This window comes from Chiroxiphia lanceolata, chromosome 4, assembly GCF_009829145.1.
Source record: "Chiroxiphia lanceolata isolate bChiLan1 chromosome 4, bChiLan1.pri, whole genome shotgun sequence".
Taxonomy (NCBI): domain Eukaryota; kingdom Metazoa; phylum Chordata; class Aves; order Passeriformes; family Pipridae; genus Chiroxiphia; species Chiroxiphia lanceolata.
Genome location: NC_045640.1, coordinates 46,019,090 through 46,039,464, shown reverse-complemented (window position 1 = coordinate 46,039,464; position 20,375 = coordinate 46,019,090). Strand labels below are relative to the sequence as shown.

General features: G+C 39.8%; 1 protein-coding gene across 9 annotated transcripts in view; it reads left to right on the top strand.

Annotated features, from left to right (window-relative positions):
- Positions 1–20,375, top strand: part of FAM160A1 (family with sequence similarity 160 member A1) — an 87,113-nt gene that overhangs the window by 62,293 nt on the left and 4,445 nt on the right. For all 9 annotated transcript variants that reach the window (XM_032686021.1, XM_032686014.1, XM_032686018.1 and 6 more), the window contains 6 exons: positions 7,777–7,944; positions 11,162–11,241; positions 12,640–12,827; positions 13,318–14,352; positions 19,055–19,233; positions 19,523–19,661. In XM_032686021.1, coding sequence (XP_032541912.1) covers positions 7,777–7,944; positions 11,162–11,241; positions 12,640–12,827; positions 13,318–14,352; positions 19,055–19,233; positions 19,523–19,661 — 1,789 coding nt within the window. The remainder of the gene's footprint in view (positions 1–7,776; positions 7,945–11,161; positions 11,242–12,639; positions 12,828–13,317; positions 14,353–19,054; positions 19,234–19,522; positions 19,662–20,375) is intronic.

Genomic DNA, 20,375 nt, shown 5'->3' with positions numbered 1-20,375 from the left:
CTAAACTTCATATAGCATTCAGCCCTTAACATCCCATATCCAATCTGGCACCCGTGGTTCAACCTTAATGTAAAAATTGGAAGGGAGATGAGCTTCTGGGTCTGCTCTTGAATGACCTGGGGAGGCACATTACTACAAACCTGATCTTTCTGTACTATATTCTAGTTTTTCTTCAAGAAATAATGTCTTGAGGAAGAAAATTGTGCTGGAGCAAGACTTGCATTTGTTTTTCCAAAGATGGTTCCAGTCAGGAATGAGTTTGGACTAGATGATCTCCAGAGGTTCCTTCCAACCCTAACTATTCTGCTATACTGTGACTTTTTCAATGTATTCTGTCACCAGGTCTCCATCCCCAGTCAGCAGTGACCATACATTTTTCATAGTCTTTCTTTTGCTGTTGAAGCTCTTCTTCAGCTCCAACTGGGCTTTGGCTCTCCTAATCCTTTCCCTGCACACTTGGACACTTTTTCCATATTCCTTCTGAGTCACCTTTACCTGCTCATGTCTCTTCCATGTTTCAGATTTGTTAGGAGCTCCTAATTCATCCATACAGACCTCTTGTCTCCTTTCCTTGACTTCCTTCCCCTCTTCCATCTTAAAACATTTGACTATCAAACAAGACTTTTAGTTAAAGTAGCATAAGAATTTCAGTAAAAGTATTTCAGAATTTCAGTACGTGGTCCAAAACTTTGAGATATGTGTATGTGTGATCTTGAAATGTTTGTAACATTTATGGAACTGTGTAGTAAGCTCTGCCTTTTTTAGTTTTTTTGCAGATTATCTCCCTATAAATACTTACCATGTACACCGTTCACTGCGTGAATGAAACAGTACAAGACTGTTGAGGATGGAGATGTGTTTCTATGAAAAAGTCAGGGGGTGGGGAGACCAATGTATTTTGCTTGGTGTGATTTTTCTGGTTTTATCTCAGGAAGCTAGTATGGAGTTGAAAAAAGAGTTCTCTGGTTCAGGTTTTTTCCAGTTAAGGAAGTTTCAAATTGATTGGGCAAGCAAGCTAGCTTGAAATAACCTGTTCTTCACAGTGAGCTCTGTGAAGGTTATTTATGTAGCAGATTAACTGTGATGTGCTTAAATAACCCAAACATTCTCAAGCTTATGACTACCTAACTTCATTTTTCAAAGATAAGTATCCTAAATATAGCATATTCTTGTAGCCTAATTTATACCTTTTCTGTACTAGTCTTGTCACTTTATGTGGGTTATCCCACCTACGTGTAATGAGCAATTGACAAGTGTGTTGGTATCTCCAAAGCTGCACATTGCTGAATGGGTAGTCACAGCCCAGATTTGTATTGTGTAGCTGAGGATATGCATTAACTGGCTGTGCTGGATAGCCCTGCCTCGTCCTTTGGTTGTCTGGGTGTTATTGTACTTTTTATAGAAGAGTTAACTTTCTTACTTCTGACATACGAGCTTCTTCAGAGACATCAAAAAAAAAAGTGATTCAGTGATATTGTTTGGGTGGTGGTGGTAGTGTGTGTCTTTGTGCAAGGTCCCGAATTCATTTAAAAACAGAAGGAATAAAATTTTTTGTCTGTAAAGACGCAGATCTAAAGCAAATGTTAATTTGGTAGTTTTCCTTTTGTAGTAACAATCCATTATTTAAATTTTTGCCCAAACTATCTTTTATTCTTTCTGGTGTAAGTGTCTGGGATTTAAGAAAATTGAGACTTTCTGACTAAATCAGTTCTTAAATTAAGACTGGTAATTTTTGATGGCATGTCAGTTACAACTTAAAGTATGCGATTCTGTATGTTCTTCCCTGTTTTGGTACTCAGGAAAAAATTAATTGTGAGAAGGTGTAATTCTGCTCAGGTACAGGGCCATACCATTCAGTTCTGTGACATATTTCACTGGCTATTTCTTGCCACACTTTCAAAACTAACATCTTTGAGCTCTATCAATAAAAGACAAGATCTTCTAGGGGCAAATTATACAAGGGTCTAAGTGATCGAATAAGACTAATTTTCTCCTCAGTTGAAACCTAATTGAAATCCCAGAGTGAATCCAGAATAACCCCGTGGAAGTAATTTTTACTGGTTCTGCTAGAGGCTGTATTGCCTTATTTTAGTCTTCATATATTTGTTAGTAGATTGTGTTTATTTACCTTGTTCTTTTAGGTAGTTACAGCACTACTAAGTGAAATATAAGTGAAATCCTTTTCTGAAGGTTCTTAACATGGATATATATTTTGTAGTCATAACCATGTGCTAGTTAATTAGGAGCCGCTCTGTGGTATATGTAAATATTATGTTATCTTTGATACAATTCAGATTGGTTATATACATCCTTGTACTGTAAGCGCATATGATTTAATTTTAGTTTGGCATTCAGAGAATTTGGGTGGCAAAGACAGTTATTCAGAACATCTCGAATGTTTATGTAATTTGTGGTACTTCAATTTACTGAAGAAAGCACTAAAATTTGACAAATTACATGATAAAAGCAAATTTTTAATGTCAGTGTTTACTGCTTTACTACGTGGCATTTAATTGCTAACTGTGATATAATTATTTTTCTACTTGGAAGGCTTGTTTTAATCTGAATAGGCTTGGTTTAGTCTGAATAATGGAAAATTGTACCAGCTTTTTAGTGTAAAAACATTTCTGTTGGCCAAGTGAACAGAATTACTCTGTGGAAGTGCTGGCATGGTCCTGTCAAATAAACTCTGTCAAATGGATCTCAAATCTACTGCACACTAACCCATCTAAAAGAAAGCCTCTAACATGGCATGCTACTGTGATAATTCAGTAATACTTGCTTGATGATTACACAGCTCAGCTAGGGGGAAATGACCTGTAAATTATACTCTACAGATTAGAAGGAGCATCTTTATAAATATACTACAAGACTGTCAGTTCCCATTTAGAAATAATACCATCTTTCACCTTACTGAAAAGCATTTGGACAGCTGCTGTAAAAACATGCAAACCAAGTGTCACTGGAAAACTTTGAGTAGTCTTGTGCTTTGGAGAAGCCCAGTAATAGCACAAAGCTTAACTTTAGCAGCTATGGTGTGGGTATACGTAAAGGTGCCTTTCACTTTTCGCATCAAACACTGGAGCGCAGTTGAATTTTCACCTGGTGTAAGCTGAAGCAGTTTATAAACATAAGGTGAGGGAAGCTGAGATAGTATGCATTTTCTGGTTCCCCCAATGTGCAAACTTCCTCTGTCCCTGATCCTGCTTGTCCCTCTCTCTTTTGCCAGGACAGCTGTTCATATTTGAAACTGATTGAGATTAAGACTAACCTTTACTTCTCGATAGTTTTAATCTGAATCAATTCCCTCATCCAATTCACTGTGCAGAGAAGTGAAACAGGAACCCTTTTGCTTATATTAGCAGAGGGCAAGAAGTTGAAAATTAATAGGACGGAGTAGAAATGGTTGGAATTTTTTTTTTTGTCAGTGAGGTGAGCTTATTCAGATTAAAACTGCTCATGGATCTAGAGAATAAGTTCTATTAAGAACATTTATGTTCTTTTCATGGGCAATACAAAGTCCTTGTGAGAAGGAAAATTGTGATGGAAAGGAGGAATCATGTAGCCATATTCCTGTAAGTGGGCATGAAGCTGTAAATTAGAAAACATATTGTATGATTCCCAAAGGAAAATAGCCAGTAATAAAGAATCAGTGCAATTGGTCTAACACAGTGAGTGTAATATATTAAACTGAACTCACGACAGTAATTTCTAGCTCTTTGCTATTACTTGGCACAGTAACTTGTAAAAGCTGGATCTCTTTACAGTGTTCTGCCTCACCATCTAATCAGTCATCAGAGGAGGCGAGAAAAGATTTGCTAAAAATTATTACATAATTAGAGAAGGGTATTACATGGCTAAAAGTGGCTTTCTCTTTTCAGTAATCTCCTGTCAAGTATCTATCTGGCTATGAAGAGTCTCAGGCAGTCCGTTTTGTAGCAGTTTACATCTTAAACAGACCTGTGACAAATGATTGTTGTGCAGAAAAACATGTGGATTAGGCTTTTTTAATGGTATTTTTAGATGGACACTTTAAATTTATATATATATTTTAAAAATCCATCAACTTTTAATTGTTACAACTGTTAATAATGAAATAAAATAAAAATGGTAGAGTGGTCTGATTAATGCAATGGATATGTATTTTTTTCTTGTTTTTTTTATTTTCAATCCTATAATTTTATCTTCAGAGCAGCAATATCCCTGGTCTCTGCCATTAGCAGAAGGGATCTAAAGCAAGGGATACTACTTGTGGGTTTCTGTTTTTGTTGTTGAGGAACCAGTGGATTTAATATTACTGAGATACCTTTATCAAAACATAGCTTGAAATTTACTTCCTTAACGAAGGAATTTTATTAATTTCCCTTTGTTGTGGTATTTTTCTTGACATTTGAATTATCAGAGGTGAAGAATTTTCAAAGTAAGTGTCAGATTTGTGTAAGTTTTGACTTGCTTTTTATCATCTTTTCAAAGATGTTCAATTCTGAGGGCTAGCTAAAAGCTTACTTGAACAAATGATACTATAACTGATGTTTACAGTAACAGTTTTTGTAAAGCTGCCTCAGTATTTGACTGTAATGGACATACTTGACATGAGTAGTACCTGTTTAGTTCTCTGGGAACATTTGTTCTTTTGTTGTTTACCTAAGTACTGATTTGAATTTATTAGAAATGATTTCCCTCTTTCCTCAAATCTGTCTCATGAGACATTTGTTTAAGAGGAGACAACCAGCAGGTAGTCTGAATAAAGCTTAATAGCATGGCTTTAGGATCTTCGAAAACAAAGATCTTCAATAATAACTGCACAAATTGAACTAGTCTCACTTTCAACACTCCATGTATTATGTATGATGTGATCTGTAGAGAAGGTGTGCAGAGCTAAAAGGGTTTTTGCCAAGGATGAGATTTGCCTAGTGTAACTTATTTCTCCAATGTCCTTCTCTAGTTAATTGCAAAAAGAGTGAGTTCTCTAGAGGCTCAATCAGAGCAGACTAATGTATCCCATAGAGTAAAAGAAAAATTAGCCTTATGGAGTTAAAATTGGCTTCCTCGAATACTTCTCTAGGTGCCTCAAATATTCAGAAGTTACATCTACTGTCAGATATGCTGAAAGAGAGAAGCAAACCCAGAATGCAAGGTGGCAAAATAAGATATAACTGTAAAAGCACAAGGCACCCGCTTGCCAGGTTAATCAGTCTTTTTCCTAAACTGCAAACATGGCTTTCATTTAAATGCTCCAAAGCAATATTTTTGTTTGATTTGCTCTTGTGGGGAGGCAGAAGGATGGTCTCCTTGCTGTTTTGTATGGTTAAGTTGCACACAAGGCACACTGAGAGAGCACTGGAACTTCTAGAACATGATAGCATTAAAATTGCTTGCACAGCGTTGACTGCCTGCTTTGAGTGTTGCACAGTAAGCTGCAAAATAGACCCTAGCTTCATTTACTGAGAAAGTTTGAAGGAGTGTTGTGGATAAGGCAATGTGTTTTCACTGAAAAATAAAAAGATTTTTACAAATCCATTTAAATATTGACAAAACTTAGTCATCATCTCTCTTTCTTGGAAAATGGTTAAGCAGATTCAGCAGCTTCTTTCCCAAGAAGAACTAAAAATTAATTGTAATGTGGTACCCTGCACAAAATCCCCTCAATTAAAAAAATTAAGATTTAACAAGATTGCAAGTAACTCCCTTGTGAACTATTAGGGCTTCATTAATCTTTGGTTCTTCTAGCTGTGTTTAGTGGTATCAGTGAAGTGTTGGCTATTAAAAATGATTTCTTTTTTTGTCTAGTCCCCAAGCTGTTAGGAGCACTGAATATGCTCTCAGAATTCAGCATTTCTTTTCTAAACTGGTCTCCAGCTGGCTTTCTTCTGCTCTGTGTTTCATTCATGATATGCACTTTGAAAAGCATATGGGTTTCTCTCACTGCTAGAAATGTAGGATGAGCTGTCCAAAGAGTATCAGTTTCAGAAAAAGGTCACTGCCCTTGTGAATCTGCTGGGTTTTCTTCCTTTCATTTACAGGTTCAGTATTTTATGCATATGCATTCTGTCAGCAAACAGGTGTGAAACCTACAGTCCAAGAATGTGCTTCTTTTCCCCATAAAGGATGAAGAAGTGACATGGAGACATGGCGATGTATTACTTCTGTCTGGCCTTTCCTTGGCAGAAGGTTTAAACTCATCAATGAACTGTGTGCTGTAATAATGATGTCATATGATGGATTTCTTGGGCTTTGCTTTTTACTGCTCTTTGCTATTAAAAAAAAAAAAAAAAAAAGGAAGAAAATAAAAGTAAGCCAGTTCTCAGGGCAACAGTCACTAACTCTCACCAGAAAGCTGTTCTTTTTTATACCACAAGTCCCCAGGCCTTTTGGCTTCTGCAAAAGAAAGAAAAAAAAAGAGTTTCTGGTTGGAGCTGAGCTGCTTCTATTTCCTGATGAAAAATTCAACTGTTGCTACTGCACTGGTGCTTTTTTTCTAATGGCAAAATAAGCTGGTAACCCACTGTATTAAGGATGGTGTAGCTGAGTGTTAGAATAAAGCCTCAGACTGATTCAACGACCTTCACTTTAGAGCTTCTGTCTCACAAGGTCTGCAGGCTGCATACCCCATTCCTATGTTCTGTGTAACCAGCCAGAAGCAGCCTGTGATCTTAAATGCTTTAAAGAGAATGTTTGCATCATGACATTACTGTGTACGTGGCTAACATGCAGCATAATGGAACAGGGATTTGAATATTTACAGCATGTTACGTAAATGTTGCCCTTCTGAATATTTTCTAAATCCTCTTAGCTCATAAGTGACAGCTTTTTTTTTTTTTAATAAAATCAGTCTTTTCATTTATCCAGCTAAGTTTGGTAAACAAAAGATGTTTAATACTTCCTTTCATATAGACAGATTCTTGTATTTAAGGGTTTATCTTTGTGCACTTAAGCTTATTAGGTTCCTGGGTAACTATTTTAAAAAAGCTGATTTGGCAAAAGCAGTACATGGTGCAGAGGTGGGCTTTGGAATTTTCTGTGCTTTGCCAGTGTATACTGTGAATAGGTAGTCTCCAAAGGATTGCAGTAAGCAGAGCAGTGTGCATTATGGTATGCAAATGTCACATGGATATTTGAATTCTATTTTGATCTACTAATAGTCAGTAGTGAAGATTTTGGGTTTGGCTTTATGTGTGTTTATATGTGTATACATACTCCTTTTAAAAATTGAGTAAGACTTGTGCAGAATTGTGCTGTGGCAAAATAAAAGGAAGGAAAATTGTGACAAAATTCTGGACATCTATGGGGATTTTCTCTTTAAAGCTCTAGGACCATGGCTTTGTACCTTGCTTTGTGCTCTGACGTTTATTTTTGATTGTGTTAGATGTAGGTTTTCACAAAATCTGAAAAAGCTTCTGAGGGATGACAGAAGTGTGATAAAAGAAGTGACATGGCCAGAAAGGTGGTGGGGATCTTCTAGCATGATTTGGTTCTTTGATTTTCTGTATGTGTGAGATTTGGGGTGTCAGTTTGGGGGAGGGTTCTTTTTCCTGGGGAAGCAAGACAGATAAGAAATGGGTTTAAAAAGCTTGCAAGGCATTCAGAAGCATGATTTTTGAAAATTTGGGAGTGAAGACCTCAGTGGTTTTGTGGCAGTGTTATGGGTGGAGAACTTAAGAGTGTTTACAAGGTATACAGTTGCAAAGGGTGGATGGATGGATGGATGGATGGATGGACATTTGTGAGTGCAGTATGTTTGCATTTACATTACTTTTGCTTTACTTTTGCTTGTAGGTGACTGTGGAAGAAGTGATGACTACTACTGCATACCTGGATCTCTTTTTGCGCAGCGTTTCAGAACCAGCCCTCCTCAAGATTTTCCTCCGCTTTATTTTGCTGCACCGACATGAGAATGTGCATATCCTAGATACACTGACTAGTAGAATCAACACGCCATTCCGGGTAAGGCAAGCAGCTGATGTCTCCAAATTGATCCCATTTGTTAGCTGCAGTATCACTGATGTATTCTTCAGGAATCTAGCCTATATTACTGTAGCATGTGTACTTAACTGTGACGTTACCAGCTTTCTTTGATTAGAAGGTGGCGCTTTCTTGCTCAAGTGATCAAACTGCTGCTTCCTTTTCTTTGCCTTCACTCCCCTATGCAGTAAGGTTTATCTCAGCTTTGCACTGAACCCCTTCTTAGCCCAGGCACAGTGTGCCACAGTAGCTGGAGAGAGAGCTGACAGAGTGAGTAGTTACCTTTGCTAACAGTTGGACCTCCTGACTGAGAAAATGACAACTTGTTGCACCAGACTGCCCTTCTGAGTCTTGCTTGGCTGGCAACCTTGGCTGACTCTTGAGTGGTGCACAGCTTCATGGATGAAATTAAGGATAATGTTTTAGTGCAAGTGAATGTTTAGAATGTGCAATAATATTTTAGAGAAGCCAGAACACCAGCACTTGCATTAAATTTGTGTGTTAGGGACAGTAGCTTCATCTGAAAATTATTTTGAAATATGGGTGCATGCAAATATCGATATATGCTGCTGTTAGTGCATCTCTAAGATGGATTAACTATGAGAACTGAAACAGCTTCTGTCAACAAAAATGCAAATTCTGTTGTCTCTGCTAATCATTAATACTGTTACATAGGCAAACAAAAAGGGAATTGTAAAGAATTCTGCATCCCTGAGCAGCTCAGGATCTCAGCCAAAATGATTCTGTGATGCTAAAGAAGTTTTCTGCAGTATAGCCTGGCCAAGTGCAGAACTGCCAGAACTGCAGCCTTCTGTGTGTTTCTGTAGCACAAAAGCTGTGTACATTATTATTGATGAAAATACTGATTACTAATTTGCAGGGTTAAACTTATGTACAGACAGGCAACTTGTAAAAAGGACTGTGCTTTTTCCAGGACTTGTAAAAATACTGTCCTGTCTCCTGAGCATATTTTAAATCTTTTTACAAAATTGAAAAATAGATTTTATTTATTAAAAAAATTGTCGTTTTGCAATATGGTTGCAAAGACAAATGAATAATATTTCCCTGTAAACTGAAATGTCTTAAATACAGGATAATTTAGGGCAGCAGCAGGTTTTTTTGAACTTTCATGGCATGAAGAAAAGTTATACTTGGCTCTCTCTAAATTTCACAGAGGAAATGAGATTTCCTGGTTTTCTCCGATGTCCCTCCCCTGTCTAAAACACACCTTTCTTGTAAAAATCTGACTTTTTCCAGAGGCTTGTTGTGAAACTCTTCAACTCTGTCCTCATGTTCTTGTTAAGAACTCCAGTTGCAGATATTTCTCTCTCTCTTGTCCCTTTACTCTCTCCATCTATTTTTGTAGACTTGAAGTCTTGGATTATTTGTTGACTCCTAGCACGGGCAGTGGAGAGCAGTGACAAGGCAACAAGTTTGAGCTGTGTTTTGCCTCTCAGCAGGCTAGTTCATGAGCATTTTCCATTTCTCTTCTCTCTGCTTATTCCCTTTCTTTGGTTCTGTTGGTGATCCGTGACCAAACTAGGAAAGGCAGTCAAAGAAGGTGTTTCTCTTTTCAGAGGCTATCAAGTGAGGTTCACTTAAACTTTGTTATTTAACTGTTTCACAGAGATACCTACCAAGTTGGGGGAAATACGTGGATGTATATATATATTTCAAGAAATCTATGCATTCATTTGGTCTTGGTCACCATGGACAGCTGATCACACTGTCACTCATCTGAAAGAGAGAATCAGAAATGGTGAAACAAAAAGTCTTTAAGTTGACATTCTTGAGAAAACACAGCCTGGAGAGAGGAACATAGTGCTGTTGCAGAGCTAGAACAGAGCATTTTAACAGTGGGAGTAAGGGAAGTGACTGCAGGGAAGAGGAGCCATGTGGAAGAGAAGCAATGCCCAGGCAGGATGCTGGATTTAATCCTGAATGAATTACAGGTTATGTTCAGTGATTGAAAAAATGAGGTCGAGAAATATCTGTAGCTTTTTCCTCACTTTGTCCTAATCTGTTTATTTTGTTAGCTATTGAAAAGTGCCATTAATTTAATATATTATCATATATTATTATTTCATATGTTATTTACATAATTAATACAGGGAGAGACAAGATTTAAACACCCGTTTGAAACTTTAGGAAAGGGTCAATTTATGCTAAATAACTCCTGCAAGAGTCAGCCTGGTCTGGGAGCCTAAGCTGACTATAAGATACTGTTTCCATGAGAGAGCAGCACAGGAGAAATACACGTTAAGAGGCAGGGATACAGAGACAGTGTGGTCTGTGAAAGCATACAGTTCATGCTTCTACCATTTTGGGCACAACTGCAGTCTAGCAAGTGTCTGGCAGGTAGAAATGTACTGTATGAGAGCTTTGAAAGTGTTGTATGTCTAATTAATGACCAAAAAAACCTGCAGAAGTCCATGTTTCTAGTCTGTCCTAAAGCTAGGGTGAAAGTGGGTTGCTTGTCACAGAATGGGTATGATTTTTGTCTCTGTTGAGTGTGACTACTGAAATACCTAGTTACAGCTGTATTTAATCAGACCTCTGCCAAAAAGGCAAGCATGCAATTCCCACGAGGAATGCTATCCTTTCTCCTGGTCTTGCAAAAAGGATCTTCGTGCTTTGCTGTAGCTCCCAGCTGTTCAACTGACCTGTAATAGAGAGATTATGAACACTCCATATGGAATAGATTCTGACAAAAGATGGCTTGTTTGTCCTGGTCTGTGTCCAGTACCTTAAGCTGTATTTCTAGAACCATTCAGCTTCTTAATGTGCAGAACACTGATTGTTCCTTATACTTAAAGCAACAGAAACTTGAGGTGATTTATAACTTTTCTTTCAGGAAAGACCTTTAATTGGTTCAAATTCTGTGTCAGTCTAACACACTATATTGGAAGTTACAGGGTTTAGTTCACACTAAATTAAATTAATAAATTTGAATAATAGTTAAGACTGGTAAATTACTGACTTTTTTATAGCTTATTTGGAGGAAAGCTCTGGATTTCATTTTGTTAAAATGAACATTATGTGTATAGCACCCATGGGATGCTGACAAAATGAAATATTATACTAAGAGTGTCTGTAAAGCATGATGTTCTGGCGGAGCCATTTTGTAATGTAGTATGCAGGGAAGATTGGAAAGATCCAATTTTCAGATCAAAAACTGACAATGTTTATTATTTTCCAGCTCTGTGTGGTCTCCTTGGCATTGTTCAGAACGCTCATTGGCTTGCATTGTGAAGATGTGATGTTACAGCTAGTTTTAAGGTAAAGGCCGAACTCCTGTTTCCATTCTTCATCCTGACTCTGGGACATATAATCTCTACCTGTGGATGCAGAGCTTGATGAGAGTTCTCCAAGAGAGCGGAAATCCAAGCAACTACAGAGATAAGAATATTTATGATCGTGACAAAAGTCTACCAGACCTGATGTAGTATGATTTACGTCCTGAGATCTTCAGAGCAAGAGATTTTTCTTGTGATTTATTTCTATAGAAGTGAGAGAAGCTAAGAATATATTTATCACCTCCTTATTCCCTGCTTCTAAATGTGTAATTCTTCTCCTGTGCATGTTTTCTCTAGTGTATTATGCACTGTGATACAAAGCTATATACTTGTTTGCAGCTTCCACCTTCTTTCTTGTTTTTCACCTCTTTGATTCCTCTCTCAGTGAAAATACTTCAGGTTCCTGAACTGTTGTAGGTAGATTGTAGTGTACTAAATGCACTGATTATTTTTGGTTTTAAGTGGTGATTCTGTACATTGCTTCAAGATACTTACTTATAATTTTGGTGTGTATTAGATGAGAGATATTGGTGTAACTAACTTGGGCTTTTAGCATTGTAGATCACATGAATGTTTCAGATACCGTGTGTCCCTCCACACACAGGCATTAAGGTGAAATTCCCTATAGCTCTTCCTATTGTTCCTGGGAATGCTGTGAACACAAGTATGTCACTACTCTAGCAGTAGAGTGCTGTGATTAATTTTTTTGTTTATTTGGGGAATCTTTTAGAATTTGTTTGCATTTTAAATGGCAGAACATCCAGTTAACACTGAGGGTCTTACTAAAGTGCTTTTTAAAAGTAAAACAAAAGCGCTCTAAAGAAGTTTAACATGTGCTTCCTCTGTTTCTTATACTCCCAGTAGTTTTTTCCCTCCTCTGCCTGAGAGCTCAGTCTTGATCTACTGCAGTAAGACACTTTTTTGACCCTTCCCTCCTTTTTTTCTGGCTGCTTGCCTGGCAAACATAAACTGCCTCTCTCTGGATTTCCCAGGAAAACAAATAAATTGAGGATTCTGGGACAAAACTCATTCATTGTCAGACCAACCCATTCTTCTGTCCTTTGACATCTGCCCATCCCACACTTGCTCCATACTTTCTTGCAACAGGTTTGCTCTAACCTGCAAAGGATTTTTCACTTCCCTGTTCTGATGCAACTGCTCTCCTGTCTCTACTTGTCTTTATAGTTTATCATCAAACCAAGTGTCACAATATAGAGTCAGGGTTTCATGCTCCTGAGAGGTTTAGAAAGTGAATTGCTGTAAATATTATTACTGTTTCTTTTAATTTGGAGAAGGCAGAAAGGTAGGAGGGGAGTTTTGTGTGTTGCTGCTTTCTCTAACATGAAAGGATGATAAGTAATGCTAAACACTGCTGTTTCAGGTATCTGATTCCTTGCAACCACATGATGCTGAGCCAGCGACGCGCTGTGAAAGAGAGAGACTGTTATTCTGTGTCTGCTGCAAAACTGCTGGCCCTGACGCCAGTCTGCTGCTCCACTGGAATCACTTTGACATTTGAAAGCCAAGGAAAAGATTATATTCTATGGACAAAAGCAGCACAAACTAAAGGTAATTGGTGCTCAGGGGAAGACCAGATCATTAAGTGCATTGGATTTGGTAGCAGCTCATGGGAGGAAGTCAGAAAGAATCAGAGGGGAAGGAAATGTGGTGGGTAACAATAAACTGGACAAGCCTGGACTAGAAAGCTTATTTAATTCCTTCCATGTGTCCGGATCTCTTGAAACATTATTTTAACAGCTATCCAGCTTGAATATGCATTCATGAAAATAATGTACAGATACATGACAGCAACCCTTGCTGCTTCAGAGTGGTTGCTGCTTTAAGGTTTGAATGCAGGCTTCTCTCTCAGAAATCTTGAGTTACAGCTCTATCTTTGCAATAGGAACAAGTCATGTATGTTTATGAGCAAATCTCTTAATTGTTATGCTTTTGTCTTCCTGCCTTATTGGATGGTTGGGGTTAAACACTCTGCAATATCTTAGTGGATCCCTTGCTAGAGAAAATTTGATATGGTATGAGTTGTCTTCTTTACTTCTAGATTCTGGTAGATGCTCTTCTGAATCTACTTGCATTGTGGAATATGGAAGAGCTGTGGACATCAGCTACTTGCAGTACCTGGGGGAAGCTCAAGAAGCCATCATCCAGTGCTTGAAAGATTGTAAAGTTTGGTCTGCCTTGTATGATGGAGTAAACCCTGATCCAGACACCTTTATCCAAACGCTTGCAGAGGAGAACAGTACAGATGTGGAACATCCCATGTTTCAGCTCCAGCAAAGGACACCTAGCACATGCAGCTCCTCTCGAGTAACTCCATTCAGCGAGAAGATGCAGTTGGAGCTAGAATGGGATGATAGCTATGACACAGGGATTTCTCCTGGTTCTAATGTGAGCTCACCACAACCATATGATGATCTGGGAAGCACAGAAATGCAGCCACCTGCAGAGCCACCGAAACACATACAAGAAATGAAAAAAAATGCCATTATGCTCATCAAAGGTTCTTATATAGAGGAATCAGACTTTCAGGATGATGTTATGGTTTACAGGTTATGTGCCCAGAAGGATACTCAAGATGATGACAGCTCCAAGGAGAAAACTTTAAATGCAGCCAGAGAACGTAAGGTCCAAAGCCAGACAGTAGTCAATGGGCCTCTTGCAAAGACCCAGCTGGAAATGGGCTTGGATGAGCACAGTAAGAGAAATTCAAGCTCAACTCAAGGTGTGATGAAAGAACAAATAAACCAGAAAATGACTGAGATTGATCCACAGCCAGACTTAGAGTTGAAGATTTCTCCTCAGGAGGCAGATTGTAACTTAAGACTGCTGAGCACAGATGGTGAGGATTTCATTGCACAGTATGACAAAATTATTAAGGAACTGGATCCAAACAGTGCAAGCTTGGAGGAGCAGAAACTGGATACTCCTGACCCTGTCTCTCCAGCAGAAGAGGAGGAGGACTTCGAGAATTTTTCAACAGACACCCCTTCTGCAGAGAGCATATCATCTCCCTTTGGACCAAAGGAGGATGTCTCTCCTAAGCACGCCTCGAGGAGCCAGAGTGCTCCGTTTACAGGTGGAATGTCCTGTTAATTACATACATAACAAATGCAGGATGGCATGGTGATTAAGGGGGGGCCAAATGAGATCACACTGTGTGGCACAAAGCACAAGCATAGAGCAAGGAACAGTTCTGGCACTAAAGAGGGTATAGCCCGAATAGCTGAGACCAGTCCAAGGAAAATGAGAGATCCAATGTGAAAATACAGCAGAGTCATCTCTGTGGTGACAGCAAATGATGGTTTCTCAGGGGATCTTCTTTGGGTGCTATTTTTTTTTCGGTAATTATTTAAAACACTGAGCAGGGGTTATGTTGTTTGTATGTGAGAGCTCCATCACTCTAGAGGAAGCTTTTTCAGTTGAAAGGGGATTGGAGTAGCTGTTCTAATATACAGAGCCCAGGTAAATAATTTGCTTTTTTATGGTTACTTTCATCTCTGATGCAGTGGATGCAGTATCATGGTGCCGTTTTTCCCCTCTCTGCTATTCCACATTGTAGCACGAGGTGTCAGCACTGGTGCCACGTCTGTATGTGCCTGTCTCCATGCTCTGCCCTGGCATCCTGTTCCTCCAGTGTCATCCTGCCCTCGCTGTTGGCATGCTTTTCTGTCTGGTGCCACGCAGCAATTTAAACTTGGTCTCTGCTGACTGTCCAAGCTACTCAAGAATGACAGTACTACTAGAGGTCAGAGTGGGCTTTTGATCTGTATGTGTACAGTTCCTTGCACTGCAGGCTCCTAATCTTTAGTTCTGTCTCCTAGATACCAGAGTAATGCAAATAATAAAAAATAATAATAATGTATCTAGGTTTCCTCACCCAAAATAAAACCTCTATAAGATGGCTTCTTGTTCATTTGGAGGGGGAAAACGTGTATTCATTGAAAACTATCCCTTTCTGGTCAGCTGTGGTCAGAATGCTTGGCACTGTTTCATAATTGAAAAATGCAGCCTGATTTTCAAACAGTTTGCTCTTTTTGCTGTGGCGGCAATTTCCTTGTATCAGAAGCTAATCACATCCAAATCTCTGTTTCCCAGTATCTGCTATCAAATGTAGTCTAAAATGTTGTCTATGTCTCTCATTCTTCATCTAGTCCCCCCCCCTCCATTTGTTCCTTTCCAAAAACCCACATCAAAATCACCCCCTGCCCAAACCCAAGAAAAACTCAAAGCTGAAGAAAATGAAGTTAAAAAGCTAATAACAATAAGCCTCACTGTTTGCTCCCCATTCACAGCATGTCTTACTCTTAGGTTGTTTACCTTGCTTTAATGCAGATCTTGGTGATTGCATGTAAGGAGATGCTCAGAATCACAGAATATGCTGAGTTGGAAGGAACGCACAAGGATCATCACCTTAGCCCTGCATAGAACCATCCCCAAGAGTCACACCATGTGCCTGAGAGTATCATCCAAACACTTCTTGAACTCTGTCAGGCTTGGTGCTGTGACCACTTCCCTAGGGAGCCTGTTCCAGTGCCCAGTCACCCTCTCGGTGAAGAACCTTTTCCCAATATCCAGCCTAAACCTCCCCTGACACAACTTCAGGATGTTCCCTTGGGTCACCACAGAGAAGAGATCAGTGTCTGCCCCTCCTCTTCCCCTCACTAGGAAGTTGTGGACTGCAATGAGGTCTCCCCTCAGTCTCCTCTTCTCCAGGCTGAACAGACCAAGTGCCCTCAGCCACTCCTAACATGGCTTCCCCTCAAGGCCCTTCACCATCTTTGTTGCCCTCCTTTGGACACTCTCTAAGAGCTTAATATCTTTCCTATATTGTGGTGCCCAAAACTGCACACAATATTCAAGGTGAGGCCACACCAGTGCAGAGCAGAGCGGGACAATCCCCTCCCTCGACCGGCTGGCGATGCTTTGCCTGATGCCCCTCAGGACACAGTCGGCCCTCCTGGCTGCCAGGGCACTTCAGCTTGCTGTTGACCAGGACAGCCAGGTCCCTTTCCATGCCACTGCTTTCCAGCATCTCATTCCCCAGTCTTTATGTACATCTGAGATTGCCTCATCCCAGGTGGAGAATCTGGCACTTCCCCTTGTTGAACTTTGTATGGTTGGTGACTGCTCAGTCCTCTGATTTGTTGAGGTCTCTCTGCAGGGCTTCCCTGCCTTTGAGGGAGTCAATAGCTCCTCCCAGTTTTGTGTCATCTGCAAACTCAGTGTCCCTTCCAGTCCTTCATCCAAGTCATTTATAAAGATGTTAAAGAGCACAAGGCCTAAGATGGAGCCCTGTGGAACCCCACTAGTGACAGGTCACCAGTCTGATGTTCTCCCATTCACTATTACCGTCTGTGCTCAACCTGTGAGCCAACTGCTCACCCACAACATGGTGTGTTTATCCAGGTGTGCTGGACATTTTGTCCAGAAGGATCCTGTAAGAGACAGTACTGAAAAGCTTTACTGAAATCCAGAAAGATTACATCAACTGTCTTCCCTTGATCAGCTAGGTGGGTTAACTTGTCATAAAAGGAAATCAGGTTTGATAAACAGGACTTTCCTTTCATGAAGCTGAAGCTGTGACCGATGACTGTGTTGTGTCTCAGGTGTTTTTTCAATACCTCCCAGAATAATCTTCTCCATAATTTACCAGGCACTGAAGTGGGACTGACAGGCCTCTAGTGCTTGTAACACTACCTTGGAAATCTTGAGATTGCAGGGCCTTTCAAAGGTAGCAACCTGGTCTAGTGGGAGGTGTTCCTGCTCTTGGCAGGGGGCTTGGAACTAGGTGATCTTTAAGGTCTCTGCCAACCCGAACCATTCTATGATTCTGTATTTAATTTGGAATAGTGTATTATGTTTGTAGATGTGTTTGATAAAGTTTTGGCTTGCTTTTACTGTTTTGGGATACTGTCATGAGATGAGGCTTCTCTCTGCAGAATTGAATAACCTGACAGAGGTTTCCTACACCTAGTAAGTGTCAGCAGTGCAATGATGCTTTCTTCAGGCCTATAGATCTATGAAGAAAATGTCCTATTGGTGTCTTGTATCCAGTGCAAAAGCATTAAACACTATCATCCCTGTTTTCACAGGAGCAAGAAAGAATGTGTTGTTCAGGAATAAGAATTTATATTTTGTTCCCTCCCTTCATGGCCATGAAAGGAATAATTTTTTGACTTTTCATCTAGTTACCCTGTTTCTTACAAGGCTCCCAAACTCTGCTTACTTCCTCTGATTCTCATTCTAATAAATTCTTGGTGGTAAAAGTCACACTTATCGCTGAGAAATTTTTTTATGTATTCGGTAACCTCTCTTGCAGTGGCAAGCAGCAGTTGTTACAAGTATCTAGATTCAGCTTTACCTGCTCAGCTTTAAAGTGTTACCTAGTGGAGAGAAACACTGACACCTTCTCCTGCTATCCCTTTTGGTAGAGTTTCCACTGCACTGTGGTCTTCAGGAGCTCTGTGAAAATATCTCCATGAACATGATAGGGGAAGCAGGAAGTTGTGTTGGGACAGAAGAAACTATATCTCAACAAAAGGGGTTTGAGGCTGCTCCACGGGGTACCCGGGCAGGGGGCATTCCTGCAGCTCTGATGGCTGACATTGTTCTTGCAAGGCAGCAGCCTATAAAGCCTTGCCAACACTGGCCCTCCCACCTTTCATCTTGTGAGTGTAGCTGTGCCAGATGGTAGCCGTGTGCAAGGTGAGGGGAGCTGGAATGGGGTTGGATTATGGCCACCTGCTTGACCCTAGAAGTGCCCATGGCATGCATCTTGTGCCAAGATTGAGGGTGGGATATTCAAAGTTAGCAGTGCTTTAACTGCATCACCGAGGGATTCTTCTGCCTGGTTTTCCTAGCTTTTATGCAGCCAGAATAGTGGGGGGAACTGGGGGTGGGACAAAGGATGTTTCTAAGACTTGACTTGTGATTAGGTCACTTGTACAGGCTGCCTCAAGCATCTCATCAGCTGTGTGGTCTAGCAACATGTAGTGAAGTCATTCTCAGCTTTGCAAAGGTTTCATAAGCTTGAGCACTAAGGGTTTATGTACTTTCATGGTAAATGCTTTTGTATTTCAGTAGTTGTCCTGCAGCATGAGTACACAAGCTAAAGCTATTATTTATTGGTGACATTTACATGCTAAAGCCTATGTCTAGCAATAATTTTGCTTATAAATCTATTTTCATGTCTTCCCTGCTTTGTGTGACTGTTTACAGTACTGCAAATGCCTTTTCTTGTGATGTGAACTATCACAGCTCTTGATTTTTATGTTTAGAATAGCATTTTCATGTTCTAAAGAACACCAGTTTTTTGATAAGACAAGAAAGCTAGCTATAATTTACTTTGCCCAGTCCTTACGTAGAAATAAGGCACAGCAGGAGTAAAACGAGCAGATTCCGTTTGCATTGAAACTGGTAGTACCATTCTGATTAACTTCAAGGGGAATAGAATGGTAGACCATAATGTACTAGGCTAAATCCTTTTTGGTACATGTAAAGTAGGATAGTTATGCATGTTAAATATGCCATTAATGCAAACTGATTGGCTATCTAGCAAATGTGCTTTTAATCACAAAAGCTTTTAACACCTCTGTTAAGTCTGTTTTGTCTGTTCAGCTACAGTTTGGTTTTTCTACCTGCTGTCTTTTTTTAGTGTGTGGGAGGTCTAATTTTGTTAGTTATGATGATCAAAATTCCTTTTAAATAACTATTTCCTGGATCTTAGGATTTTTCTTCTGTGAAAACAAAAGCATTGGTTCCTTTTTATTTTCTTGCAGGACCGTTCATCAGTGTAATGTTGTCGAAGCTGGAGAACATGCTGGAGAATTCCTTGCATGTAAATTTACTGCTTATTGGGATTATTACTCAGCTGGCAAGTTATCCACAGCCACTTCTTCGCTCCTTTCTGCTCAACACCAACATGGTGTTTCAGCCTAGTGTGCGGTCACTCTATCAGGTATTTGACCACGGGTGTTAGCCATGCCCACTGGAGCAGTATTTTTGGTGTCTCCTTAAAATTTACATTAGCTCCTTTCAGTTTCACTTGTAGCTTTCCCACCTGTCTGAGAGCCTCTTATTTAATTTCCATGTTTTAATTACATTTGTGCAAAGAACTGGAAATTCTGTATGACCATAGATTTTGTCAGAACTCTCTTTTAATGCAAGTAGAGAAAGGCCAAGTATTCAGTCTGTGGCTGCACTGGGAGCAAAGGAGGAAGAAGTAATTGTTACTGTTGTTTTGACAGGTGCTGGCATCTGTGAAAAATAAGATTGAGCATTTTGCTTCCATTGAAAAAGACTTTCCAGGTCTTCTCCTGGAGGCCCAGCAGTACTTGCTTTTTCGTGTGGACATGTCTGATGCTACGGAAGAATTGCTAACCAAAGGTAAAGGTTAACCATGCCCGAGGAGTGCTGGGTGGAATGACTTACCAGTTACCCCTCTCCTTTTCTCAGATGATTAAAAGAAGGTGTGGTGTGGTGTGCTGGGAATATCATTAACCAGATGTATCCTTCTGACTTTAAAATGACGATGCTCAGTAGAACCACAGTGTATGGGTCTATTTGGATGTTCTTTGCTCTTTAGAAGCTTTTATTTGTTACATAAAATGTCTGTTTAAAGAAGTAACAAAGTCAGTTCTTGGCTTGCTGTCAGTTTGGCCATAAACAAACTCACTTTTGAGGCATGAGGTGAGGTGGCATATGTGCATGATTTCATTTTATTTTTAGCCTGACCTTCAGCTAGTCACTGGTTCTTTTTTGATAAATGTTAGGGAGGACAGAAGTCCACGATGAATTGGTTTCTGCAACAATTGAATAGGGCTTCATATCAATTGAATAGGGCTGCTATGAAGGAGATAGATACTAGCCAGAAAACTTTTAATGTGCTTTCTTGGATGACAAACCAAGCAAAACAAACAGAAAAAACAAAGGGGAGATGTGTAAAAGCCAGGACACTTTGAGAGCAGTGGGGACTTCAACAGGTATCATCCCACAAGCCAGCTTTAGAGAGGGACTTCCATAACATCTGCTGCTTCTCCAGCACAGTGCACACTGCACCTGTCTTTCAGTTACCGATATTAGTTTATACTGCTGTGGGGC